This window comes from Strix aluco, chromosome 3 (assembly GCF_031877795.1).
Source record: "Strix aluco isolate bStrAlu1 chromosome 3, bStrAlu1.hap1, whole genome shotgun sequence".
NCBI lineage: Eukaryota > Metazoa > Chordata > Aves > Strigiformes > Strigidae > Strix > Strix aluco.
Window position 1 is genome coordinate 53,239,862 of NC_133933.1, and position 27,754 is coordinate 53,267,615.

The 27,754-nt window shown below is 40.0% G+C and overlaps 1 protein-coding gene across 4 annotated transcripts in view; it reads left to right on the forward strand.

The window, feature by feature from the left end:
* RPS6KA2 (ribosomal protein S6 kinase A2) overlaps positions 1-27,754 on the forward strand; it is a 310,220-nt gene that overhangs the window by 20,614 nt on the left and 261,852 nt on the right. The window contains exon 1 of one of the 4 annotated variants that reach the window (XM_074818604.1): positions 13,725-13,969. The exons of 1 other annotated variant lie outside the window; for it this stretch is intronic. In XM_074818604.1, coding sequence (XP_074674705.1) covers positions 13,922-13,969 — 48 coding nt within the window. In that variant the 5' untranslated portion in view covers positions 13,725-13,921. Of the gene's footprint in view, positions 1-13,724; positions 13,970-15,262; positions 15,561-26,302; positions 26,360-27,754 lie in introns of those variants that run through there. 2 more of the 4 variants (XM_074818605.1, XM_074818606.1) reach the window with 2 other exon arrangements.

The following is a 27,754-nucleotide window of genomic DNA, read 5'->3' on the forward strand; positions in this document are numbered from 1 at the left end:
GGAGCATATAGCTTTTGTACAGAAGAGGTCTCCTTGCTTATGGTCTCATCAACAGAAAACCCCTTTAGTCTTTCAGTCTCTGGCCTAGGGACTGTTTCTGGGCCTGAATAGCTGATTTTCTGATAAAGCTTATGGCTGAAGACTGTATGTGTGCTACAGCTTAGTAGAGAAGGGATATTGCTGTCCTTCGTTTGAAGAAGAGAGACCTGCCTCGGTGGCCCAAGGTATTTCACATGTAGATTTGAAGAACAGTAAGGGTTTTTTTGATCTGGTGGGAAAAGTATTGTCTTTATGAGTCTAGAAGAAGTCAAGAGTTTACCACACTCCTTATGGAGAGTCAGCTACTGATCTGGGCACCTAAATCTATCTGCATGTTGTATATGGCAAGTTACTGTAACAAAGAATATCTTCAAGACAGAAATTAATAACTTCATTGTTTCTCCTTGTTTCTGAAACATTTTGATTTCATATATGGCAACATAAACAGTAGACTAAATCTGTTAAAGGAGAAGCAAAAGAGCTTCCTGTGTGAATTCTCCAGTTCTCACAAGAACATGGATATGGGAGACCAGGAGCAGTTTTCCTCGCTGCTTGAAGACATGGAATGGGCATAACTCACTCCTCAGGTGAGTATATTGCAGGGGGCTGAGTGCACTTAGTTGCTGTGATGCAGTTCAACCTGTGTGAATTAGCAGAAATATTCAGTGACTGAAGGTGGTACCAGCTGTATACAAAGGTGTTTTGATGCATCTGCTTGTTTTGTTTTGTTTTGTTTTGTTTTTTTTCCCCCTCTGATCTTCTGACTAATTTGAAGAATAAAGCTGAGGCAGCTCAAACATAAAAGTTTAAACCCCAGAGGTTTGGATGCTCATGGGGAAAAACTGGATTAAAATAATTTTTATCATGTGTTGCTGTGGCACAACATGGGACTGCACAGGGCTACCAGACTTGTGATGGGTAGATGTGACTTTTGCTTAAGCAAAGCAGAAATTTAATTTAGATTTTGAGTATTAGCCTGATGAGATGGATTCAGACATGTTCTTACTCAGGTTAATTAGCATTTTAATATAACATGATACCTGGAAACATCCATAAGCAGAAGGACTGACTGAAGCAAAAAGTCTGTTGGGTACCTCCATCTGTGGTATGGGAAATGTTGCCTCTCCTGTTCTGTGTCTATATTAGTCACAAACATCTTAAGTGACTGGGTTTTTGGGAGGTTTTTCTGGGGAGAGAGTGCAGACACGCAATGTACACCTTGTGTCTTTTAAAGTTATTTGAATACATTACACTTCTGTAAAATGCACACTGAAATAATTTCAGATAACATGATGTGCTGATCTGTAGCTGCTTGTGCTCTTTCTGCAGCTGTGGGATAGAAAGGTTCAGTACCAGGAGTAGCTAAGGGATGTCAACATGAGCTTTAGCTAGTGTCTGAAGACCCTAACATGTACTGCTTTGGATGTATTATATTTTCTTGAACTAGCTTGACTGAAGCTAGCAAATAAACTGCAGTCACATCTTCTAACTGCAGTGTGGATGTGTCTGCAGTCTGTTGCCATGGGGACAAAGCTAAGTCTTGCTTTAAAGAATTGTACTGGAAACTCCCGTACTTTAAGACTGCTTGACCTGTAAGCCAGTAATCACGCAGCAGTCTGTTGCTGAAGGCTGCCAAGGTTAATAGACTTGATTAGATCTTTAGCCTGTTCCTAGAGGAGCAACACTTACAATCACACTGATAGTACATCCCTAATAGTAGCTTTGGAATACTATGGCCAGCTTCAGTCAGACTTGAAAGAGGGGTAGGCACTTAGACCTTTTCAAAGGTTTTGTGAAAGTTGACAGATAAGCAGAGATGAAAGACTCAAAGCAGTGCCCTACCAAGGGAAGAAAAGGCAGAACTGTACTTGTCCACAAGCTAGTGTGTACTATTCAATGAGATAAGCAGGCTAGGAAACCTGTATGCTATGTCCTGGTCCAAAAAGGCAAGAGGAATAAAGAAGTCTGAGGGACAACAGCCATAAATCTGTTGAGAAAAACAGGCTCTGTTAGTTCTGCTTCTTGTAGAACAACTTTAACTTACCTTTCTTTCTGGGAAATTTTATGTTCCCAAAATTAAGTACAGAAGTTTGACAGCTTTGTTTCCCTACGGACACCAAACTGCACTTACTGCAGCTACACCTTGACCTTTTTAAATCCTTCTTTGAGCTAGTCTTGAAACTACATCAGGTTTGAGAGAGAATACATTTTAAAGACAAAACATGTCGTTTCTTAATTTTTGTCAGAACAAAAAGCATTTTTTGTTCTTGTTAAGCGCTATGCAGACATGAACCTTATTTGCCTAGAAGGAAAGCACAATGCAGTGCTTCAGAAATACTTGTTTTCAGTATGTGCCTGTGCTAGTTGAGCCCTACTGTACCGCGGGCAATGCTGACATCTAGTGCAGGTTCAGTAAAACTGAACAGTCGGCTTTTGAAGCTCCTGCAAAGTTCAGTAAAATTTACTTTAAATTTAGGATGTCGTAAAACTTTTTACGTTTAACAGCTTACCTGTTTGGAGATCAGATATCTCACTTGTATGCTTCACTCGTCTTTCTAGCAGCTAGCAGAACTTTTGCTTTAGTGAGCAGTGCAACCTTGGGAGTCTGATGTTTTAGAAATGTGGTCCCTTGTTACCTGGGGTGACTTCCTTTCCCTAGCTGAGTTTAGGCCATCAAAGACATATTTCTATATTATTTAAGGCCAACATCCACCCTGTTTTCTACAGATGCAACTGTCTTAGTCACGTTACTGTCACACTTTGGGCTTGTACTACTGAGATGAAAGTAGTACAAGCACAATACTGTGCCTTTTAATTAGCGGTAACAGAGTGTCTCATCTTCTTGAAGGGAAGAGAGCAGGTCTTGGAGAGTTGAAACAAACCCAAAAAGCAGGGTGAAGCTTAACCATAGCAACTAAGTATTTCTAGTCTTGAAGTTAAGCTATTGCAGAGCTTCCAGATAAATTTTGTACATCTGTGTTTTAAACTACTTTGTGATGTGTCTTGTATCCTTATACTGTAAAAAACTGCATGTGGTGTAAGTCTGTTTCAGATAACACCAAGGTGCATCTTGAAGAATAAGTATCGTAACTATAATTATTTATATTACTGTAGCAATAGTTTATCTTAGTACTCTGCACAGCCATACCCCAGCCAAGCATTAAAAGAAATAGCTTTCCCTCTCCCCAGACAAACTGCAACCCATAATTGCCTCATTTCTGCCAGAGTCTGAGTCCCATCTAACTTGAGAGCGGCTCCTGCTTTGAGCATAAGATTGGTCTAGATGACCTCTAGAGGTTGTTTCTAGTCTAAATGATTCAAAGAAGTAGGATTTTACCCTCTCTTTTCCCCCTGTTCTGGCTTTAAAGAGTGAGGAAGGATTAAATCTGTGTTTCATCTTAAATCACAGTCTGCCATTTGAATGGAAGGTGCAAGGGAAGTGCTAGTTGTTTCTTAACTGAATAAATTACCACATTGTCAACTCTTTCATGGTGTTGGGAACATCATTGCAGGGACATAGCAGTGTTGCAAACCACAGTAACTGTGGTGCAGTGTAGGGATCTGACAGTGAGACTGGCACTAGGTAACCTGGGTACGGTTGTCAGTTTAAACTTGGTAGGGTTGGAATGCTGTTTGGGATGCTGTACCTAACTGGGTGATATGTATTAGTCCCAGTGTTAGAGCTCAGTTCAGGTCAATCTCAAGTAGGGTTTCAATGAGGCATTTTGATATTTGTAGTATATGCATTCATCTTACTCTTTTCAAATTTCTTAGTTTCAGCTATTCCATCTTTTCAGTCTGTTGCTTAGATCTACAGCACGTTATTTTAAGCAGCAACAGTAGTGACGCAAAGCGTAGCTCATCATGGGGTTTTAAGCATGTTTGTTTCCATCATATCCTGTGCTGCATTGAAGTGTGGCCAGCAGGTTGAGGGAGGTGATTCTTCCACTCTACTCCCCTCTCATGAGATCCCACCTGGAGTACTGTGTTCACCTCCGGGGCGCACAACACAAGAAGGTCATGGACTTGTTGGAGCAGATCCAGAGGAGGGCCATAAAGATGATCAGGGGGCTGGAGCACCTCCCCTGTGAGGACATGGTTGGACTAGATGATCTTCAAGGTCTTTTCCAACCTAGATCATTCTGTGATTCTGTGATACGCTGAGACAGTGGGATTGTTCAGTCTGGAGAAGAGAAGGCTCCAGGGAGACCTTATAATGGCCTTCATCAGGGAATGTAGTGCTAGGACAAGGGGTAATGGTTTTAAGCTGAAAGAGGGTAGACTTAGATTAGATACAAAGAAAAAATTCTTAACTGTGAGGGTGGTGAGGCACTGGAAGAGGTTGTCCAGAGAGGTGGTGGATGCCCCCTCCCTGGAAGTGTTCAGGGCCAGATTGGACGGGGCTTTGAGCAACCTGGTCTAGTGGAAGGTGTCCCTGCCCATGGCAGTAGGGTTGGAACTAGGTGATCTTTAAGGTCCCTTCTGACCCAAACCATTCTATGATGCTGATATGGTCCCTTTGAAAGAGGTATGGGGAGGTACTTCTCGCCTCATCCCCTTATGCATGGCTACCTCTGCTATCAAACCACCTCAGAGGTATTGTGCCACTACGCTGCAACAAGAGCCTTGAGTTGCAGTGCGTAACTATAACCTATAGCTAGAGCAATAAAACTTTTCTGGAGTAATGAGTAAGCTTGTTTAAGCTTGCAGTAACTTTGTCCAACAGTAGAGGTCTGTCTTGTTTGGAAAAAGGATTTTTATCAGTTAAGAATGAATCATTACAGGAGAACTTGAATATCTCTTCAGTTATTTTAGGGTGGAGTTTTCTTTTTGTTTCTTTGAATACCGATTTAAACTTCTTTTAATAAGAACTGGTCTGAAAGTGCTGTATGCGGTTTGGTGAATCACATGTGCCAGTTAGTTGGGAAATTCTGGCAGTCACAGAGCAGGTGTGAGAAGCCCTAACTGGACGCTTAAGCCTGTGCTCTGTCCCCAGCCCTGGTAGCTGAGAACAAAGCTAGAAACCAATGCCAGAATTTTGGAAGTGTGGATGGCTAATTGCTAGGACAAACCACAGCTGGGAAGTGAGCCTGTCCTCCTCTTGAAGCTTTCAAGTCAGAACTGAATTCCCTTCCAGAAAATAGGATTTAGCCAAACCTCAGGTATTTGGTTTCAGATAGGCACCAGTGGATGAAAATTCGTGGCTAATGTTAGACAGGAATTGTTAGAGTAGATGATCATAGTTGTTCACAATTACAAAGCTTCCGCCAGAATTTTTAGATTTCAGCCCAAATCAGCTCTAAGTATTCTCCATATCCAATTATCTGTTAGGTCTATGAATTGAGGGACTCTGTACAGTTTAGAAATTGTTTCACAAGCCCCTAAAAAGCCCAGGTCTCTAGTGTAGGTTTTCTGTGTTACTTAAGACTCAAACCTTCTCTAGTTCTGGAATCATTATCTATTGAAGTATGTGATCCTTCCTTCTCTAACCCCTTGGTTATAGTGTCCTGGTATATTTCCCTTTAAGTGTGATGTTGTATTGCATTGAGCTGTTGGAAGCTTACTTTTGGTCTTGCTGAAGATGAGTGACCTCAGTGCAAACACAGAAGGTGCCATTTCTGAGTGAAAACAGTGTTAGTTCCTGCTAATCGTCTTGCAAGTAAAGCGTCTTACAACTTGGATAACTACACAATGCATAGATCATTCTTTTGTTCCCTCCATCCAAACTTCATGCATTTTGCTATTAATCAATATAGACTTCAAAATCCTGTTTCCAAATTCCTTCCTAATTTTGCAGATAAGAATTTGTGAGAGGCAAAATTTCCACTGTAACATCATGACCATAGATGAACTGGTCTCTCATGTTAAGATTTAGCAAATTTGTTCTGCAGTGATTGTTCTTCGGGTACTTGTCAGTACAGAAATTTTGAAAGGTAAACACAGTGCATAATGCTGCATAAATTAATTGGATATCTGAAAGTATATCAAATTTAGCTGAAGGTTACAGGTTTTTTCTGTTCAGTGCAAATACAGTCCTGCATTAGCTAATCCTCAATCAAACAGATCTTGCAGTTGCCTAAATCAATCTGCAGCTTATTTTATTGCTGTCTTCCTGATTTTGGTTTACATGCGTGCTTTAAATACAATTTCAGAATCATCCAGTATTGATGGTATTTCTGCTGCCTTGTTCCTTTTAAAATTCTGGATCCTCTGTCACCCCTGCTTGTGAATTTTCCAAGCATTAATCCCCTTGTGCATTGTTTTCAGGTGACTTTATTTGGTAGGGTTATACTGTAGGTTATGACCCACTGCCAAAATGACTGGAATTAGAACAAAGAGTGTAATTGCACTACCTTACATGAGATTATAACATTGGCAATGGGAAGGGGTTTTGGTTTTTTTTTAATCTATGAGTAAAGAACTTGTGTGTTGTCATTGTGACTTTATATTCTGCATTCACATTTTTAGTACATCCACAACAGAAGAATAACAGTGTCTTTAATCAGGACATGAAAAAGCACAGAAGGTGACTAGAAGAAGATTTTTTTAAAAATCAGTACTGTAGCTATTTCTAGAAATCTCTCTTCAAAATTCTGAACAGTATGCAGGTACAGCCTTCTGTTAACTATTGTGCCACTGTGTGTGTACCTGTGGGAGGTGCAGAATACAGGCTTTGGAGCATCAACCCTCTTTCTGCTTGTGAAGTGTACAGGAGGTACTGCAGGCGGGAGGAAGCAGATAGGCTGTTTAACAGCAAAGCTGTGCCACTGTGCTGATTTTTTTTTTTTTGTCATTTGGAACCCTGTGTTCAATTCCAGTCCCTTCACCTTTGAAAGAGCATAGTGAAACGTGGTTATTGAGACCAAATAGTTCACAGAAAATTATTAGAGGAATGGAAAAAAACTGATGAGAGGAGAGGGGAAGAACATTAAACCTCTTTAGTTAAAGGTGAAAGATGTAAGAGATGGTTCTTTTGGTTTGTGTGTTTTCTTTTCATGTAGAGAAGTGAAGATCAACCAATTTAAGAGGCAATTTTAAACTCTTTTCTATGTGTATGTCTAAAATGTGCAAGTATCACGGCTAAAATTAAAATGCAGGTAGAATCAAATGAATGCTAATAAATGAAGAGAATAGAACTATGTATGTATTTTATCCTGAAGGAAAGATGTGACATATTTCCAGTTGTGGGTGCTCTGGTTTTCTCTGAAGTTTCTGGCTGAAGCCATGTATTACTTCTGTTTCTATATCCTGTATAGCTATGAGCAAGGTTATAAGGGTTATCAATGTAATAAATAGCTTCTGTAACTCTGAAAATGTATCCTTTTAGATCATCTGTAATCTTAGAATAATCACTGTCCAAAAAAAAGATGCCCAAGAGAAACACACTTGTTAGAGCACTCTGAGTATATTCAGAGATGTAAGCCTGAATCTGAGGCATTCGCTTTGGATGATAGGCTTTCCTCCTATTTCTGAATTTCCATGAATTCATCTTTATGGTGATTAGTGTAATAAGAACAGTATATGGTATAAAATTTTATCCATTCTCACACCAATTTAACCACCTCGATTATTCACTTGGATTTACTCTGCCTATTGTAAAGTCAGGAGAAGTTAAGAATCTATGTTCAAAATCTGACCTTCCACAGCTTTTGGAAGTCTTAGTTTCTAGGCCAATAATAATTTACTGAAATGGTGTGTTTCTAGTCTATCTCAAAATAACCTATCTACCATAAAGACATGAAAAACCAGCCTAAAGCATAGAAACCCTATGCAGTTCCAGGTCATAGACAGAGCTGAATGATCAGTTACTCCTCCCGCAACAGTTCTAAATTTATAATTTCCCTTGTTAATAAATGCAGTAGAAAGTGAAGAGTAAAATGTGATTGGGAATCATCTTGTGATTGTCTTCAAATGTGTGTGGCTTTTGGTAATCAGATAAACTGTGCGTGTATGTAGAGAAGTATGGTGTTAAGGATGTATCCATAGCCTGCAGCCTTTTGGTATCCTGTTGCTTTGTTCATAACTTCCATTCCCTTCCCCTGCCTCCTGCAAGGGATGTGTCTAGTGGTATGTATGTGAGGCTATAGGGAGACTGTGAGAAATGGACACAGAACTGCATGCAACAGGACAGGAAAAATTTGTGGATGTGGGTACTTCCCCTCCCTGCACTCCTTAACCCTGTCACCTACATCGGTGTGTATGCAGAGGTCCCCCTCTTTGTCTCCTTCCAAACTTAAGTATAGGTCTTGGCTGTATTAAAAATGAGGTACAGTCATCTCATGTCTTAACTAATGTGGGTTTTGCAACCGGTATGCACAGTGTAAAGTCCTAATTAACTCAAGCTTAGTTAAAAACAGGCCAAAATTTCAGCAGAGCCTTGAATCATAATGCATCTCTTCAGGATAACCTGATTTTTTTGTATTCTGAGGGGAAAAAAACCCCCAACACTGTGAGTATGAATTATTGTGAGTTTGTGTGAAATTTTCTTGGATGTGGAAAAGATTTGCAAATGGCCAAACTAAGCATCTTCTTTCAATAGCTGCTGTGTACTGATGTTGCTTAAAAAGGTTTGTAAATAGAAATCAACTTGAAGGTGACTTGTACTTATAATACAGACTTAGAGAAACTACGTGGAGCATTCTACCCTTGCAAAATTCTGTAATAAAGAGGGGAAAGAAAAGTCTGCATCAAACCTTGATCACAGTGTCCAAATTCACAGCAGAATGGGGAGTGAATCCCTTAAAACCTTGGCTATAAGACTCCTTAAGCTTTGGGGTACAACAAGTTTCAAGAAATAAAATAGGCTTATCTTCTCTTAAAAAGTTGTTCTGATTTCCCTTTACAGTACTTCTACATCCATGTAGTACGTCTACAGCCATGATGTAGCCATGTTTCTTTTTCTCTTTTTAATTGCAGAGGTGACTTTTTGTGTTTCTGGTATGAAGGTGATGCAGTCATTTCTTGATTAAGTGTCCCAAAACATAACTCAGAGGTTCTTATGGCAGCAGGGAGACAAAGCAGGTTCTGTGGAGAAGCTTATATCCTTGTTTTTGTTGCAGTCGTCCTTGGTATCAGTCCCATGGGAATCTGCCTTTGTGTTGGGTGTTTGGGAAGGTGGGAGGGGAGAGGGGGGTTTATATGAGAGTTGTTTTGAGAGCTGGAGCAAGGTCTGCCAGGCAGTGATGTTGGCTAATTAGAACAGAAGGGAAAAATCATGTGTGAATGCCGCTGTCTGTAGTGGGCACTTCCAAGGCCAAACTGCTATGGATTTTGGCATTGTTTATTTTGGAAGAGGAGTGGAGTTCTCTTTTCCAAGGTCAATGCTTCTGATTTTGCTACCATGTATTTAGTGCTATCCAGAAAACAGGCAATATGCCCTGTGTTCTGCTTCCTCATTTGTCTCTCAAGGTGGCTCTCAAGGAACTGGAATTGGTGTATGAGGACAGAAGAAGAAAAGAAAAAGATGTTTCATACCACTAGCCTTTTGAGTGGGAGGGGAGAGAAGAAAGTCTTCTGCAATCCAAGCTTTTTGATCAAATATACTCAGTTTGCATCTTTTTTTAAGTACCTGTTCCTAAACATAGCTTGAAACAGATAGTCATGCTGGAATCTTTCTTGATCAAAGTTATTAATGATCTGTAAGAGAGCAATATCAGTTTATTTGCTGTGTAGCCCCCGTTATCTTGAATAGATTTGCACTAGGAAGTTATCTGGAGTACAAGAGAAATCTTTTTTTGTACCGTAAAGGAAAGAATTCACTCCTCTGTGTGTTGACCTCAAGTAACTGAGGGGGAGAACTTGACAAAAACTTCAGTTTTGTTTTTTTGAGTATGCAGATCAATAGCACCATGAGCAAAGACCTTTGGACCCCAACGGCAGTGTGAGTGTTGGTAGCTGCCATGATGACCTTGCTATGGGTTTGCTGGTAGGGTTGTAAGAAACGGAACTTGAGTCCTAAAGCTACTGGTTTTATTGTTGCTGTCATGGCTTGGTCCAGTGGTCGGACATTGGGGAAAATTCTTCTCCTTGCTCATAAGGGCCATGTGTCAGGAACCGGGCTTCTGTGTGTTGGATGGGAAGCCTTGTGACTAACAGTGGAGCCGGTGGGCCTTCCCTTTGAGAACTGGGGCCTGAGCATATGTTCTCAGTAGAGAAGTTCAGCGTTAGGGTTACCATGAGTTGCGTGTTCGAAGCTGTTGCTCTTAAAGGTAACGTTTATTGTTTAGGGTGTCCAACTTAATCTTGAGAAATTATTTCAGAGTCCCTTGCCTAAGCACAAACTAATACTGGTGGATTTGATCTGATATTTACTAATTTATTGACTAATTTTTTCAAGGGGTCAACTAACCAGGGAAGAAACTGGCTTGTTTTAGCAATTCTTCTGGCATTTTGTAAGTTTGTGAATTTGTAAATCAAAACAGAAGGTAAAATGGAGAACTGTCAGCTACAGGGACCGATATTTGGTTAGAATTACTGATAAAACAGTTTAACATTATTTTTTTCAAATTGTGCTTCCTCTTACACTTCTGTCTTACCTGTGTGAATTAAAGCAGGAAGGTGTTTTATCTTTTCAGGTATGACTTACCAAGAAAGGTAACTTAAATAGGTGTAGAAAAGGGTATCTGTGATACCACCTACCTTTGTATGGTACTCTTTAATATTGGTTATAGCGAAGAGTAACACTGTACTTAAAGAAAAACGTGAGCTATATTTGTCTTTAATATAAACCACTGTAACAGATGTTATATATGCAAAACTAAATACAGCCATGGAATACATTGTTCCTTCTTCAGTCTTGGCTAGCTAGCTTGTCTTGGGATGCTAATGCCATCTTTCCCATGAGAGTTAGTATTAGATGGGAGCAGGCCTGCTAAGAACTGTGTAGTTCATAAAACAGAAAATACTTCATTTAAAAAAAAAATGTGGTGTTTCTTCTGTTGGTTAGGTCAGAAAGAGCAGGTAAGCGTTCATTGATGGATGAAGCATCTTTGATTTAAATTGTCCAAGCAAATCTCATGTAGCATAAAAGAGCACGTAGACTTGAAAAGGGCGAGTAGCAGTACCTGGATGTAAATATGTTATGCATGTGGAGTTTGGAGAACTTGTTTTTTTGTAAATGTTGCATTTAGCTGAAAGAACTGTGAATAAGCAGAAACTGTACGTGTTACATCTGCCACATTTAACAAAAAGCAATTATCTACCATAGTAATGATGACAGAATTCCGAATGTATTCAGACACACATAAATACCTAAAAATAATGCTAAGGTATGTCTTAATTCCTCAATGTTTTTCTTGATTTTAAAAAAAGAAAAGCCCAGAAATTCAGAATTATAGCTGAAAGTCTACCTTTACCTGTAATGCAGCTATTTTCCAAAAATGGGTTATGTGTTAGAAGGCATAAAAGAATGTCTTTATGGTACTTCCAGCTTAAATCTAATTGTTTAGCTTGAGATAACACTTTGAAGAACTAGGTGAAGCTAAAGACTGGGATGATGGTATGTTATGTCAAAGGAAGGAAGTATTTTGAATTTTTTTTTAAGAGTCTCTTCAAAGTATTTTGATTTGCATATATTGAGGAGAACTTTGCATCCTTTATGGATGTGAGAGCAGAAATAGAAATGCAGCCAAATAATTACAGTCTGGAGAACTGAAACACTAAGTCAATGCTGTTAGACTCTGGTAAGCTCATAGCTAGAAGTTGAGATGCTAAGAAGTGGTGCAAATCCTGGTGAACTGGAGTAAGAATTGTGAATTTTAATTTAAAAGTAATATGCTTCTTGGTAATGCATACTCCAAAATTGCAGGGTTTTTAAACCATGTAACTTGAACAGTTCCAAGTTAGGAAAAAAGAAGCTTTCCCTTTTATAGCAGAAACTATTGAGGAAGATAGTAGGGTTGCGATTTATATTCCTGCTGTATGTGTGCAGGTGGCTTTTATGGTGTTTTCACCATCCTGTTTTTACAGGTATCTTGGATTCTTTTCCACCTTGCACAGTGAGACTTTTCTAAGAAATGTTCTTGTCTTTTATCAAAATTGCACCCAAAGGCTTCAAGCATAAAAGAAATAAAACCAAAGAAATAGCCCCTGTCTTGCTGCTCACATTCCCCAGTTGCCAGTTTGGGAACCATTTCTTGAAATGGGACTTGGAATCATATTCTTGGCATTTTCTAGACAGATACCTTTCTGGTATAGGATGCTTCTCAGAAAACTTGTCAGCAATTCTCCACCATCAGGCTGAACACCTGATGGCCGGAAGATCTTCTAAATGCTTTTACCAGGTCTACTGCTTACCTTCAGCTTTGGTTTATCTCAGTGGCTGCCTGGGCCTGTGTTTTTCTCATGACCAATACTCTGACACTTCTCTTCTGTGACGTTGTCAGTGTGCCTTTTTGGTAGGACTTGGAATTTCTTATTGGTGCACAGTGGCATCAGTTCTCAGAGTATGGTTCTGTGCTTTGCTGCAGCTGTGATTTGCCTGTCATATTTGGCCCTCCCTTAAATACAAAACTCTGCAGCTAACTTCAAAACTCCAGTTTCCATGGCTCACCTTAGACCTTGCCGCTTACTGGAGGTTAAGTATGTATGCCTCCATAGGAGTGGAACTTTGCAGTGACATTTGAGAGTTTGTGGTACATGAGCTCCTGAAGAACAGGACACCAAGAAGGCAGAGGAACAAATACAGCTCTTGTGGTAAGAAAATGAAGCAAACAGCAGAAACATGACAGAGGTGGACTATTACAGGTTTGAGTTTGGGGTTTCTTTTTCATCTGCAGCTTGTGTGAAATAATATTTGTAGTATTAAAACAAGAGATGGAGATTTGGGAGTGACTGACAGTGTTTTGAAGAAATTCTCCTCATAATACATTTCTGTGTAGCCTCACAGACGCTGACTCTTGAAGCACTGCAGTACTAGTCAGGGAGGTAGCTTGATCATGAAGTGTTTTGAAACTGATTCAACTAGCTGCTGCAGTGTGTGTGCCATTCTTAAATATAGGAATTATCCCATTGGCATAATTGGGAGTGCACACTGTTCCAGAACAGGTTGTCCTACAGCACCTTGCTGGTTTAGGACATCAGTGGCCCAGGAGATGCAGCATCACTGTTGTGCTGTTGAGCGCCTTCCTTCCAAATCTGGAGCTGAACTTTGCTTGCAGGTTCTCAAAGGGAAAGCAGCAATACCCATGATCTCTGGTTCCTATGGCATTGAATCAAACTCAGCATTGGTACACGCTATAAATACCTCCATGTGTATCTGTAGATAACATCTTTGTGTGTGATCTCTTTCTTCATAGAGATTTTTCTGAAAACTATTCAAAGGAAATGTCTCCAAGCAATTTAAAGAAAACATAAATGACAGGCTCTTTTCTGTACTCAGCTGAGTCGCATACAATGTGCACAATTAACAGGTGCAAGGGGGCAAACTGCACTCAGCAGGCAATGCTGGGTAGCTTCCAGAGTCCTCGAGGTTGAATGAGTTTCTCCTGTAGCATGGCATTTGAAAGGACCAGCGAGATACTGAGCATCTTGGTACCTCTTACATTCTCCTGTAAATTCTTGCCTCTGGATAAGCACCTTTCTTAACTTTGCAGGTTTTCTAGGAAAAAATGCAGACCACATACCTCTTCTCTTCCTTATGCTGACAACACGGCTATAGGCTTCAGCTGGAGCTGGAGTGTCTGTATATAGCTTCCTCATTTGAGTCAAAGATGAGATCCAGCCTAGCTCTTGCCTTTTAATCTGTTGCTGGGCTGGCGTCTGGTGACGCGTTAAGCTAAGCTGGCTGCAGCGAGTTAGTAGAGAAGACGAAAGGTGTCAAACCCCTGCAGAATGGCTCAAGTACTTGCAGTATCTGACCTGTATCCTGAATGCTGAAAAAAAGATGATAAAGCTGCCTCACAAGAAATTACAGAAATTTTTCCTTAAAAAGGTAAAATGCTTTTTTTCTTGCTGCTTTTCTTGCTTTAATTAGGTTGATGACAAAGTTTGACAGTTGCATTGTTTTTGTGCAGTCAGCCTTGTGTTTTCTTTGCACCGAGATGCCTCAAACTGTTCTCTTGATGTAATGTTATTCTTGGCTTGTGGCTTGGGACATGATGAAAATCATCAAACCTGTACTCAACCAGCATGCTACATGGGTTTGACTACAGCTGCAGTTTACAGGTTCTGTCACCCTGTTGTGTTATGCTGCCTTTCAACCTTGCTTCTTGACTCAGTGGCACTGTATATTCTGAATCTGTTAAGCAATTTTAGTGCTCTCTAAGTTTTTTGCAGTGTGAGAGAGAGAATGCTGCTTATTGACTGCTGCTCATTTAAAGCTGATATTAAAAGATGATGTGTGTATATTTTACATGTAGGTTGTGTATTTGTACTCTGTTTTCAAATATAGCCGTGTAATTCAGTAGAGATATGGACACATCTCATAAAAAACCATATTATACTTTCAAGTAGAACTCTGTTTAAAACTACCCGGGTTTTAGCTTAAAACTACCCTTAGATAATATTTTTCTATTATGCACTATATTTAGCTAGGTATTGACTGCTGTGGTAATTGGCTATCTGAAATAGTGTTCTTTAGTGTCTGTGTTATCTATGGATTCTATTTGGCAACATATAAACATTTATATGAAAATATATATGCTTTTTTTTTCCCTCTCCCTCCCTCTCATCTTGGCTACTCATACACACAGTTTATTAGTGTTTGATCAGAAGCACAGTCTGTTTATTCTGTAGAGCATCTCAATTCTAGTGCAGGGCGCTGTCAGTTTTAGTCAATTGGAGTTTTGCATGCAGTATAATTTCACACGTATGGAATTTCATATTGATGTCTGTAGTATGCTGCTTCAAAATAAAATATTCAATTTGATTGCACTCAGACTAAACAAATTTTAAAGGGGTATAAGAGAAGACAGTTTCATTTCAGTGCAAGTGAGAACCTGGCGCATAGTTCACTGATTTTTGGCACCTTCACAGATGCAGATGGTTGGTTGTACCTCTTACTCTGGAGTAAATTTCCAGCATTTAAACATTGACATCACAGTTATGCAGTTGAACTGTTCTTCTGGGGTTTCTTATGAACTGAATTTTCCCTCTTGCTGGAATATATACTCCTTACTGCCGGCAATATCTGATCAGACGGTCATAATTCCACTAGGATATAATAATAACTGTGGATTTTCTGTTATACTCTTGCACGTAGGACTGAAAGCACCCAACTGATTAATGTGGGTTTAAGTGCAAGAGAAAGATGAATTATGCTAGATTTTATTTCAATATAGTTTCTGAAAATGTATCTAATTGAGCTACTACTTTGGAGTGATAAAGTGAAGGTGGCTGCAACCAAGAAGGTGATGAGCATAATTCGACATGAAAATAGCAGTAGTTCATTGATAGTCTTGGGAGTCCCATAGCAACTTCCTCTCTCATAAAAAGATGTTTCTGTATGGTGCCACACAACAGAGATTTTTTGAATAGGATTCACATACTTGACCGTGTTGATGGTTCATGTTATTTCTCTGGAGGTGAGTGGAGTATTTTCAACAAACTATGGTTTTATTTGTGGTAATGTGTGGAACAAAATTGGTGAAAGTATCTGCAGTCCTCCTAAGAGTTATCTGCTAGTTCAGTTTGTTAGAGGCCTTTTTCTAAATGCTAGGAAGGGGGGGCACCCCAAAACAAGTGGATCTGTGTGCATAGCTTGGACTCAAGTGAGTGCATGAACATATGAGGACAGAAACTTGACTTGGACTGGTCTTGTGCTTTGATTTAAGTGACAGGATTCAATAGCGTATGTGATCCCAGATTACCAGATTTACACTGTAGCCTAGTTAGTGTTGAGAATTTTGTTTCCTTTCCTCTTTAATGACTGTTGCATGTAAGCAGGCAGTGTTGTGGTTAAAAAAAGGAAAATAATGTAATCTCCAATAATCTGAAGATTAATTGGGTGAACTATGTCTTTGAGTTGTGGCTGGGAAGAATTAATGGATATTTTCTGGTTTTTGATTTTTTTTTTTTTTCTTTTCTTTCTTCTGTCATAGTCAGGTATGGAATTCAGCTAATGATTTCTTCCTTTACTTATGTGGCCACTGTCACAACAATAGCTTTTTGGAGGGAAGTTTTGAAAAGGACCCATAGATCCCTTCTTACTTTTATGAATACAACTTTACAACGATTTACCTGATGGCTAGCCTACCTGAATATCGTGTAGATGTTGGTGCAGCTGAGTAGCTGAAAGAACATGCTTTTAATTTTATATATGAAAGAATGCTCTAAATTGACAAGTTCCTTAAAATAAATAAGTAAATCAGGATGGTCCTGTATTTTCCAGGAAAAAGTATCTACTGAAGAATGACATCGAATTTGATTATTGCAGTGAACATCTCCTCCAGAGCTTCAATACTCAATATAATGTACTGAAGTAGCAGTCGAACACCTTATCAGATGTTACTCAGCTTGCTATTTGTGTAGGCACCAGCAGCTCTGAGACAAGTGAATGATGCTTTTTATGTACATGAGGGGTGGTTTCAGAGTTAAGCCTTTAATGGCTGTGTTGAAAACATGATTGCCCTGGAGAGTGACTGAAAACTGGCATGTTGTGTTTCAAGCTCACAGTATTACTCGGTGGTTCCTAAAAGAACTTCTTTTCAGGACCAGCAAAAATTAGTTGGTAACAGTACATTTAACAACCTTGTTGCCTACTGAACTTTGAAAGAACTGTTGTCTTTTCAAAGAAAGGACAGCTGCTTAATGTGTGTGTGTCCTTCCATGTACATTTATCTGTGCAACTTGGTCTCTTCTGAAAGCTTTGTCAGAAACAATCACGCAAAGGCAGAAGTGTTCCTCCTATAGCGTAATAACACTGAATTTAGGATGGTCTATGAAATTGGTGTGCATGGAAAATTCAACATCATGTAAGCTGTTAGATTTAAGGAATGGATATGAAAACTATTGCTTGTAGTAAACTATAATTCAGTAATTGAATTGACAGGAGAATAAAAAGCTAGTGCAAAACATTTTGATTTGAATGGCCTTCTGGCAGAGAAAAATATTTTCATTAAAAAGAGTAATTTAGAGTTTCACTGTTTAAGAGCAAGATATAATCTCTGCTAATAGGAGAAAAGCACTTAAGCAAAACAATTTAAGACTTCAGCTGATGCACTCTTTTATAGGGATCTGGTGCTGTAAATGCTGATTGTATGATTTATGGAAATGCGCATGTTCTTTATGTCATCAAAAGGGGAGGCTCTTTAATTTTTTTCAGTGTTGTGAAAAATCATTTGGTAATGACTGCAGTATTGGCAGAATATTGCTCTGTTATTGTGATGAATGTCTCTGCCTTTTCCCCATCACTGCCAATAGATGTTTCTGTCCGTAGAGAACATATGACTGAGTCACTGATACAAAGGAGAGCAGAATGAAAAGATACGTAGCACCAAAAGAATCTGAGAGTGTAGACCTCTTAGATGTCTTTCTGTATATTCACACATATGTGAGCCATACATATGGGCAAGATATCTTGTGATCTTTATGATGTTTCTGGTGGTTTTTCCTATTTTATATAAAGCAATATATTTCATACACATGTCTATAAGATGAGCTTTGTCATATGCGTGCTTGTTGTCTATTGTGTTCTGAGGGATCTAGGCAGCTTGTTGAGTTGAGGAACTGCTATATCTTGGTGATGCTGCCTGTCCATTTTGGGTGGGGGGCTGGAACCCTTCAGAATGGAAGGGTTTTTAAGTCATCTCGCACACACATGCACACACCTCCTGTAATACTCAGTGTCACAGTTCCTGTCCTCAGTGATGATATTGGTCAGTACAGGGTCAGCCCTCAGGAGCGCGGGGAATTTTAGTGGTGTTTAACTGACTTGTGTATTACTATGTGACTATTGCAGGGCCTGTGTGTTAAGGCATAGAAATGTGCCTGATCTGGCAAATAGTCTGCTTCTGTCATGACTGGGATGTTGTTAGAGAAAGACAGGGATAGTCCTCTCCAAATATGTTAGAGAGTGTGGAAGGCGTGAGAATTCACTTTTGGACCTGGTTTAAATGAGTATGTAGGGTTTCTCTTGTGTTTTGTTTTCTAAATAACCCATTAATGGGGTGGGTGTATGTGTGTATATGTATGGAGGGGTTTTCCTATATCTGGTGCAAAGAAGGTACAGGTTCACTCAGTTGTCAGCTGGAGCCAGCCTCCTTGGCTCAGTTGGCAAAGACCTAGGTGTTCGGTTCATGAGGGCTCTGATTTTGTATATGACATTAGCTGGCCCACTGTGACCACTGTTGACATTGCTTTGTCTCATAAGTAAATGCTAATGAATCTTCATTTCACTATTGTGAAGACTGGGATAGAAAAGCAAAATTATTTCAGCTTTGCAGTTGTAGGGATGCTGTTGAAGCTGGGTATGTGAGTCTTTCTGTTTTTCTCAGCGTATGCTGCCTCAGACTGTTAAGCTGTCTAGAGCTGTTGTGGTCTGGAGCCAGCAAAGCTGCTGACTGGGTATGAGGATGAGAGGTGACTCTAAGTATGAAGACCTGGGGCTAGTCAAGCCAGGCATCTTCCCCACATGACGAGGGGAGGAGAATAGGTTGGAGCTGGGACACCAGGTCAGGGCAGAGCTCTGGAAAGCCAGGCTTGTGTTACTGCTGCAGCTGTCAGGGGAATTGAGGGATGAGGCAGACTGGAGAATACTCGGTTTATCACTTCTGCATATGTGGGGCCAGCTGCTACCCTGAGACCCCTACCCTGCATTTTGCAGGAACATTCATCTGCCTCTCTCTGGGGCTCTGGTATAGGCAAGATTGGGCAGGGGGAAAGACTGTTTTGCCACATAAACCAGTCTGTTTCTCTAGGCAACCACCTGCTTTGCTTATGCCTAGTTGACCCCAATGCTGTATTGTCTTCCAGCTATAAATCGGTGTTAAGGAATAACTCATCTTTTGAACACACAGGATTTAACTTCAAGTCCATAGATGTCTTTACAAGGAACCTTGCTGAAAATTGTACTCTAGAAAGTATGTAATTACTTATAATAATTTAGATCTTCAAAATCCAGAACAGGTAATGGCTAGGCATGCCCCTTTGAGCAAGTGATTGCATACAGAGAAACCACTGTCAAACTAATTCCTGAAGCAGCGGTTTTCTGAAGAGAGGAAAGCAGACACAACTGGACATGATTTCTGTCTGGGCTTAAAAGGAAAAGTTGCAAGCAGGAGCAGTCTAGGCCTCTTGGTCATTCCTGGTCATTTAAAGAGACTTGCCTACTGCAGTTTCAGAAGGCAAGTTTTGGACCTGCCTGCATGACATAGGCAGGAATTAGGGCTCTTTGAGACTTATTTTTTTTCCTGTTCTTTCCCCAAGCAACAAGACTTTTATAGATTTCTGTCCTCTGTATTGATGTCAGGGTTGCAAAGGAGTGTTTTATTTGGGGGAATTGGGGAAGGGTTTTGTTCTTGATCTAAGCAACGTATGTATTTTTCTTCTCACTTTCTTCTCAGAAATAGCTGAACCAGTCAAGCTTGAAAGTCTGCAGAAGAATTGAGCCTGAGGCAGTCTTCTGGCATAGAAAATTTCAGTCTAAATAGTCTCGATTTGGCAGAAATAGGAGCAAATGAAGCATAGTTCTGTGATGGGGATGTCAGCAAATTCAACAGAAGGTGGTGCTTGTGGAGGTGGTGTGGGAGCCACAATACTGAGGGATAATGCAATTCAGCTGTTGGGGAACTGTGTCTTCACACCAACCCACCCCCCCAAATTTGAATGTCTTGAGCAATGCCATGCCCAATTCTGTGAGCAGAACTCAAAAAGATCTACTTACACATACTATGTCAGTGGGACAGCTAGTGCTATCCATGGGTTGTGGACTGCAGGTGTGATGCAAATGAAGATTAAGCCCCATCTGAGAATGTTGTATGGTGGTGAATGTGCGTCAGTGCTGCCTGGGTGGAGTTATGTTGGTGTGTCATGTGCTACGCATGACATGGCAATGATTTCAAGGCCTAGAAACAATAGGGATGCATATGGACAAGAAACTTTTTATTCCGGTACTTGACATGGAGAAAAAATGAGTTGTTTTTAAACTGTCCCAATGCCCCTAATGAGAGGTTTGGGTGGAATAGCAGTAGTTATGTGCAACAGATTTATATGTAATGTGAAAACTCCCTGAATTTCTGATATGAATTAAGGAAGTAAAATAGCAGCTCTATTTTCCTGAGCCTAAATGCTGGATGGGGCTGATGCATCACTCTTTACTGGCATTTTACTGCCAGGCTTCCTTCTTTCTGCTCTTTAAAAAACAGAGAAACAAGTAAAAAAAAAAAAAAAAACCCAAAAATCAACAATACCCCCAACTCGAAAAAAACTCCAACCCACCCCCCCACCCCCCCCCCAAAAAAAAAACCCAGCAAAAACCACCTTAAAACCTGACAGTGATGCAGAAGGACCTGTGATGGCAAATTCCCACCTCTTAGATGTACCTGTTGACCTCCTATGAAATTTCTTATGTGGAGACTAATACGTCTTAATGTTTCAATAAGCTGTTGATCAAGTGTGAGACAGACCTTGATAATGCTTTGAGAGAAGTTGTATTGTTTTGGCCAGGAACTGTAACCACTACTGGGAGATCTCTGCTTTCAGCCTGCCGCAACTGCTCTATGTTCCTTGCTTGCAGCACGGCTTGTCACCTGCCTTGCCCCCCTCCACAAGGCATCTCTCTTGGCCATGACCCACCGTCATCTTCCTGGGAATGCTGGGTGAGATGCTGGGGAGAGCAGGACCTTGCTGCACAGGGATGTGGGTGTGCTCTCGGTGGACAGTGCTTTTGTCTCCCTGGCTGAGGATGAAGGACTGCTTGAGCTGTCTCCTGAAGCTTACGTGTCTACAGTGTTTCACCAACAGGCTCTAATTTCAGTAGGACTGGGAAGGCTGTGAAACAGGGTCTGACTGAGGAAATGCTGGCTAGGGTTCCAAGATGGGAGAAGCACTGACAGGGGATTTTGACACTCATCTTTGTAAAATTGATGTGAATTTCCTTGCTATTGGTAGCCTAGTATGTTGATTAAGTATGCCTTGTAATTTATTATCTTGTTTAAAGAATTGGTAGGTAAAAGAGGAAGACTGCTTGAAACGCCATCGTAAGATTAAACAAAAGAGAACAGAAGTGTTTGGTGTCGCCCGCTTATATACACTAACCTATGTCTTATGTAGGTGTTTGTTAGAATAATATGAAATGTTCTCCCCAGATCCTTGCACAGGGGTGACATCTCGCCTGGAGCAAAGGACAGTACTAAGATCTCTGAAGACTAGTTGCTATAACAACTACTGCCTGAGGGCCTGGTGCTGAGTTTGCAGAAAACGTAAGGCTTCGTTCTTATATGAGGCTTTCTAGTATTGTGCAGATCTTTGTACTGCACAGTGTTTTCTTAAAATGTGCAGTCAAACAAAAACTAAAATTCAGGGGAAGAGGTATGGTGGTATATCACAGCTTTCTCTCCCCCCTTTCCTTTTCTGACACACTTCTCTCCTTCATTAACACAACGCTTGGCATTGTGCAGTGTCTCTTAAAGAGATTGTATGGTTAAGCCACTATTCATGGAAGTCCTCACTTGAAATACCTTTTTCTTTTGTCTGGAGGCAAGTGCTGGTGTTTTGTTCTCCAGGATCTTGCCACTGGCATTTGGGAATTATCTCGAGGCTTCAAATATGTTCCTGTACTCTTTGTGTTTGGGCAAATGCTAGAGTGTCGTAAGCCCTTTAAATAATAAATCTCTTCTGAGTTTCAGAAAGGAGCCCCCTGAGCGGCTGGCTCATGGCTGTACTCTACTACCTGTCACATGCCCTCGAGGGCACTGACTAGTTAATTTTTACTAGCAAAGGTGCAGGAAGATGGATGTGTATTTGCTTTTCAAAGAAAAATCGATGCTGTTTGAGGCTTACTGCTATGAATATGCTTTGAATCTCAAATAAGAAAAACATGCAAGAGCTGAGGAATTAGTAGTCTGAAAAGGGCTAATGTGCTGTCTGCTCAGCTGCACAATCAGAGGAAATTATCCCTGAGTCTGTGGTGGGCATGTAATTGTCTTCTGAAAGGATCTTCCAAATGCCTGTGTGTGATATCAGATGAAAGTACAGGGCTCAGGAAACTATTGCATAAGAAATGTTTTTCTCCCAAGTTCACTCTGTTCTGATATGTTAGAACAATGGGAAAATGTGATTTATTAGTGCCTGAGACACAGTGCACTTGTCAAGTGTAACTGTACTGTAGTTGCTGGATGTATCTCTGGAAAACAGCTGACACTGCTTTCATATCGAGTCTACATTCTCCATGCCTTTCTACGGTTGTTAGGGTTTTTTCTTGTGAGAGGATATGTGGCTTTCTGCAAAGAGAAGCTTTTTGTTTGCTTTCTGTTAATGATTCTTAACTGTGGTGATCTTCAGGTCAAGCTATTGCAGCTTCTGCACCACACTAGCTGATGTGATACATAACACTGGAGACTTGATTTGTTGCAGAGGATACTGCACACAATTCAGCGTAGCTGGTATCTTTGCCTGCAGTGCATTGGGCCTAATTCAGCCCCTGTCGTAGCGCTTTTAGAATCGCCCTATGGCATAAAGGGCTATCCTCCCCCCTCTGTAGCTCCCATGGGTAAAAGACCAGAGGCAATAGGAATCCATATGCTATTAAGGATTGCTGTTCCTGTAGCTTGGCTGTGCACCGTAGACACCCTAGCTTTTCATGTACCCCTGAATTCTCTTTGAGCAGTCCCACACTGTCTGCTCCCCTGATACTTCACTGAGAGCTAGTAGGGACTCGTGGTGAGGAGACAGTCGACAGGAGTGTGGTGAAGAAGTGGAACTTTGCATTGAGAAACGCTCAGGCTTGGTATTCAGGAAACTGAGTCTGAGTCATCCCCATATTCTGTGGGGCTTCTGTGCTTGGTGTGGAAATGTGGCATAGGAGTGGAGTTTGTCTGCAAAGAGTTAGCAGCTCAGCAGCCTTTGTGGGGACAAAGGCAGCATGAAATAATTGATATAAAATCTTCCCACTTATCCTACACTTTATTTTTTTTCTATAGCCTGTTATTTGAGCATAATGTGTATACTACATTTGTATTGCCTCTCAAAAAAGCAAAATATATTACAGCTTGGAAACTCTTAGTAAAGTCATCTTTGAATGATTGGGAAATCTACACCCCTGGTAGAGAAGTCTGAGGCAGAAAGTGATATTTATGTGAAAGATTCCTGAAATATATAATCTCTTCTCTAAAGGAAATACAGATTTTTTGATTCAAAGATGATGATGGGGTTTTTACGGGACTTTGGCTTTCTGATCCGTTGAGTGATTTTTTTTCAGACAGTTTTTTGCCCAGTTGTGCTCATGTCTTCAAGGGAGTGCATATTTCTTCATGAGTTCCGGCAGCACTCTGTAGTGTTGGCTTTAGTCAGTTCTTCTGCACAGGTAGTATGCTACATCCTTCGTTTTAACTAGACCTTGTGATGATAAATACCGGTTTCTTTTGAAAATTAGAGCTTTCTTCCAAATGGCTTGATGCTCAGTGGTTCCAAACAGGTACTTTTCCCTGCATGGAAATCTGTCTGTTAGGGAATATATCTGTAAGTGCTTCGTGTGCTGTTGTCATTCACATTATTTATCCTTTACTGAACTGCAAAACTCATGATGTATTATAGAGGGGAGAAGGAGTTATCAGCTTCAAAACCAATTCATGAGTATCTTGTGTAAGCAAGTTGATTTCATTCCAGCATCACCATTTCCTTCACAGATATCTTGAATAGCAGTTAGTAATGTGAGCTTTTTTCCTCCCTTTAATTTACTGCTGTTCTATTTCCTCTCTGTCTTTCTGACATATTTCTTTCAAAGCTTTGGTCTGTTATACTCAATCTCTCTTTCTTTTTTTTGATCTTTAGCAAATAATCTTCAGTTTTAAAAAGCAATAAACTGGTAATAACGTAGTTCAGTGAATCATGAATTCACATAAAAATAGACTTTATAAGTTCATTAATGCCAGGACAGCATAAAAGTTGTCAATTGTCTTTGAGCTTTTGTACTTGCACTGCCTCCTCTGCTAGTTTTGTGGTTGGTTGGGGGTTTTTTTGGCTTTAGGGTTACAGTCTCTATTCCAGTTCAGTGGTGGTTGTGTATGATGAGTTTTATGACATAAAAGCTTCGGAACTACAATACCCAACTTGTCACTGTCGATGAGTTAATGGCCCAGATTCTTTCCTGATCCTTTTAGTGGAATGCCAGAAAGTCCTTCATGAATTTGATGGTACTTGATACAGTGTATGTGAGCATGTCAATATTTTTGCCTCCTGAGTAGACTGTACAAGACACAGAACTATTCTTATAGAGGCTTCAACTTCTTTCTTTCTGTTCTTAATGTTCATGTATTTCTTTAGCTATCTCTTTGATAATACCTAGTTCTGTACATCCATCAGAAATGGACCTATGTTTGTGCTGTAGTCTATACTGATACTCTCAGGACCTGTTGGATAAACTGGGACAGACTGGAGAAGGAAGAAGAGAAGCAACTTCAGCTACTGCATGGTATTTAAGTGTAGTCATCTTGTACATCTGCACTTAAAATTTAAGTACACATTACTAGATGTAAGCTAAATAAAGTTTGCAGGAGAAATTAAAAAATAAAATATGCAGCTTTCCTATATCTATTATACGACATATATCATCTGAGTACTAGCTGTGATTGTGGTGCAGCAGGATGACTACCAAATTGCAAGTCCAGTGTAACTACTGTTTGAACTTTTAGCAGTAACTATGTCTACTCAGAGTAGTTGGCAACATTACCTGAAGGCTCAGAGCCTTAAATTCCAATGATGCCTTTGTGCTTACCCAGAAATTTTGACATGTACAAACAGTAGTAATTGCTGGTCTTGCAATGAAGCAATGGTAAGTTCATCTTTTTTTTTTTTTTTTTTTTTTGTAAGGCTTGTGGAAACCCAAATGAGAGGCAAGAATTAGGATATTTGGATGCTGTTTCTAGCTTTGCTCTGAATGTTTGGTTTAATATTTCTGTATCCTGGGCCACAACATCCCTAACTTTTAGCTTGTGGTGGTTGTACTTCTCTGAAATGAGACTTACGGGGAAAAACTGAAAGAATAGTTCTTGTTGTTTTAAAGTTTTCCCTTTCTCAACTCCTGTTTATTTTTTCATGTCTTCCCTAGGTGAAATTTGGGAACACAATGTAAGCAGCATCCTCCAAAATGCATTCAGTCAGGTCCTCTGAATGTTGTAAGGTTCAGCCTTGCTATGTGTTGCTGTTGCTGAATAGTTACTCTTTTGGTGTGCAGTGGACACAGAGATGTTGTAGGATTCCTGCTTTGTTTGGAATTTGACAGAAACATTTTACCAACTTTCTCTTGCTGTCATTCAGTACTAAAACCTTTCTACAAAGACAAGTGAAACTTGACTCCTTAACTACCTTTTTGCTTGTCTTAATATGTAGACTATTTTGGAAAAATTGTTTCTCTGGGCTTTGCTTTAAGGAGAATCTTCATTCCCCTGCTGAGTCTAAGGCATCTTAAACTACCAATTTTTTCATGTGTTTCTCCTTAAGGAAAAGCTAGTGGCTGAGCATGGAGATTTTTCTGTCAGGTCTATTGCACCTTCTCCTTGCATTACATCCAAAGGATGCAGTTTTGAAAAATGAAACTTCTTTTTCTTTACCTAAATGACATTAACCTCTTTCTTTGCTAAAGACTCCAGTTGTCTTCTGGCATTATCCCTGCATTTTTTGCCTTGTTTTAAAGTGATTTCCCATTTGTTTTGTCTGTATCCAAGATTCAGCACTGTAGCTAACAGCAAAGCACACATGCTGTGCACCTTCTGCTGCAGACACAAGTCATCCTTCCTGCTAGTAGCTGCTCCAGTATTCTGAATGTCATTCAGGCCAAGTTGTTTTTTCTCTTTTTTTGTAACGGTGATCTCTGTCTTTTGCTTTTTCACTTTAATTCATGTTGTCTTTCATTTCTTTAATTGCATCCCCCCTGAATATGGGTATTGAGTGTCTGTAGCAGGTATATCCCATATATATTTCTGCACATGCGGCTCTATGTTTTGCTTGCCACACTGAGTCTAGCAGGTATTAGCACTGACACATTTAATCTTTTTTGTAGTTTTCCAGAGTGATGCAGCATCTTCTTCCAGCAGTCGCTGCTGACCTTCAGAAATTATTTTTAAAAGGGAGAAACATGCAAGTATTCAGTTTTCAAACTCTCAGGAAGTAAAAACTGCAAACTTGGCACCAATCTTCTCTCAATGACTCTTGGTGTTACTATATAAAGGTAGGTATGAGTCATGCAAAGGAGGTACGGTACCTTCATGTACATTTCCAGATATCATGCAGACATAACTGTCCCTTCCTTGGTGTTTTTCTTACCTGTCTTGGAGGAAATGTATTTCTTTCTTGAGAGAAATATATTTACTTCTTGAGAGTAATAAATCCACACTAGTTGTGTAGGTGTAGAGATACCTTACGTTTTTCTTACTAGGAGTTGTGTCAACTCAGCACTGCCAACTTTAACCTGAAAAAGTAACTGTGAGATATGTCTTCATTTTCAGCTCTCCCATGGACGTGTCTGTATTCCATCTCTAACTCGTTTCCTGTACCAAGCAGAGTAATATTCCATCAAGAACACTAGAAACTGTTTCTGAAGGTACCTTTTGTAACCTAGCATATAAACCAGGATTTAGTACTTTCTAAGAAAGTATTGTGTGCTATATTTCTAAGACTGGAGTAGTTTCCAAAAGATACCCTCAGAGGTGAGGAATGATACGTTGTGGCTGTGAGGTTCGTGTTAGATCTCAAGTGATGGTCTGAATAGAAGTAATGGGATTGTTCTTTGGCCCAAGTGAAAACAGTAAGCTCCTTAGGAAGACCTGTGTCAGACAAACAGTCCCCAAAAGGCAAGGCTGGGGTGGAGGGTGTAAAAGAAACACGAGACTGATTTTACTAGCTCTAGTCCAGGATGCCCCTTTTCTCATCTGAATTTCTGGTGATAGTTAAATGAGATTTGCAGCACAGACCATGTATTTTGTTTAATCTGATTTTGCCCCCCTGTTAATAAATTTTGGTTTTAATTACATTGTTTCGGCCTTTGACTAGAGTGAAGTCAGCCCACCATGACATGTCCTTAAAAGAAAAACAGCTTTCTGGCCAATTGGAAACTGAATTATTTTCCATAGGAAATTATCTTCCTTCAGCTCTGCTCACAGGTTGGTGAGAGTGGTACCATTACCAGAGCAAACAGTGAAGGCCCTTTCATGTAGGTATGGGGTCATGCTCAGTAAGATCTCCAAAAAGTCTGTGGGCTGGGGTGCACATTAAGATTAGGGGATAGAAGGTTACAAGTGTGTCTTTTTAGTTTTTCATTACTGTGTTGAAATCAGGGGTGTTTATGCAATCTTTGAAACTTAAAGGGAAATAGGCAGTGTTGAGGGAAGAGCAAATAATATGTCTTTAGTGACCATCTCACAAGGAAGTGAGACTTAAGATAGGTTGCTGATGTTTTTCTACATTACAATAATAGAATCCAATAGGCATGTGGAAGTGTTGTCAAAGAAACACAATACATGTCTTTAGCCTGAACTGTGGTTAGCTTTTTCCTCTTTTACCATAAAATTTTTTATTGAAGTTTCTTGCTTTTCTCACAGCTCTCAGGGTTCAGGTATTCCTCAGC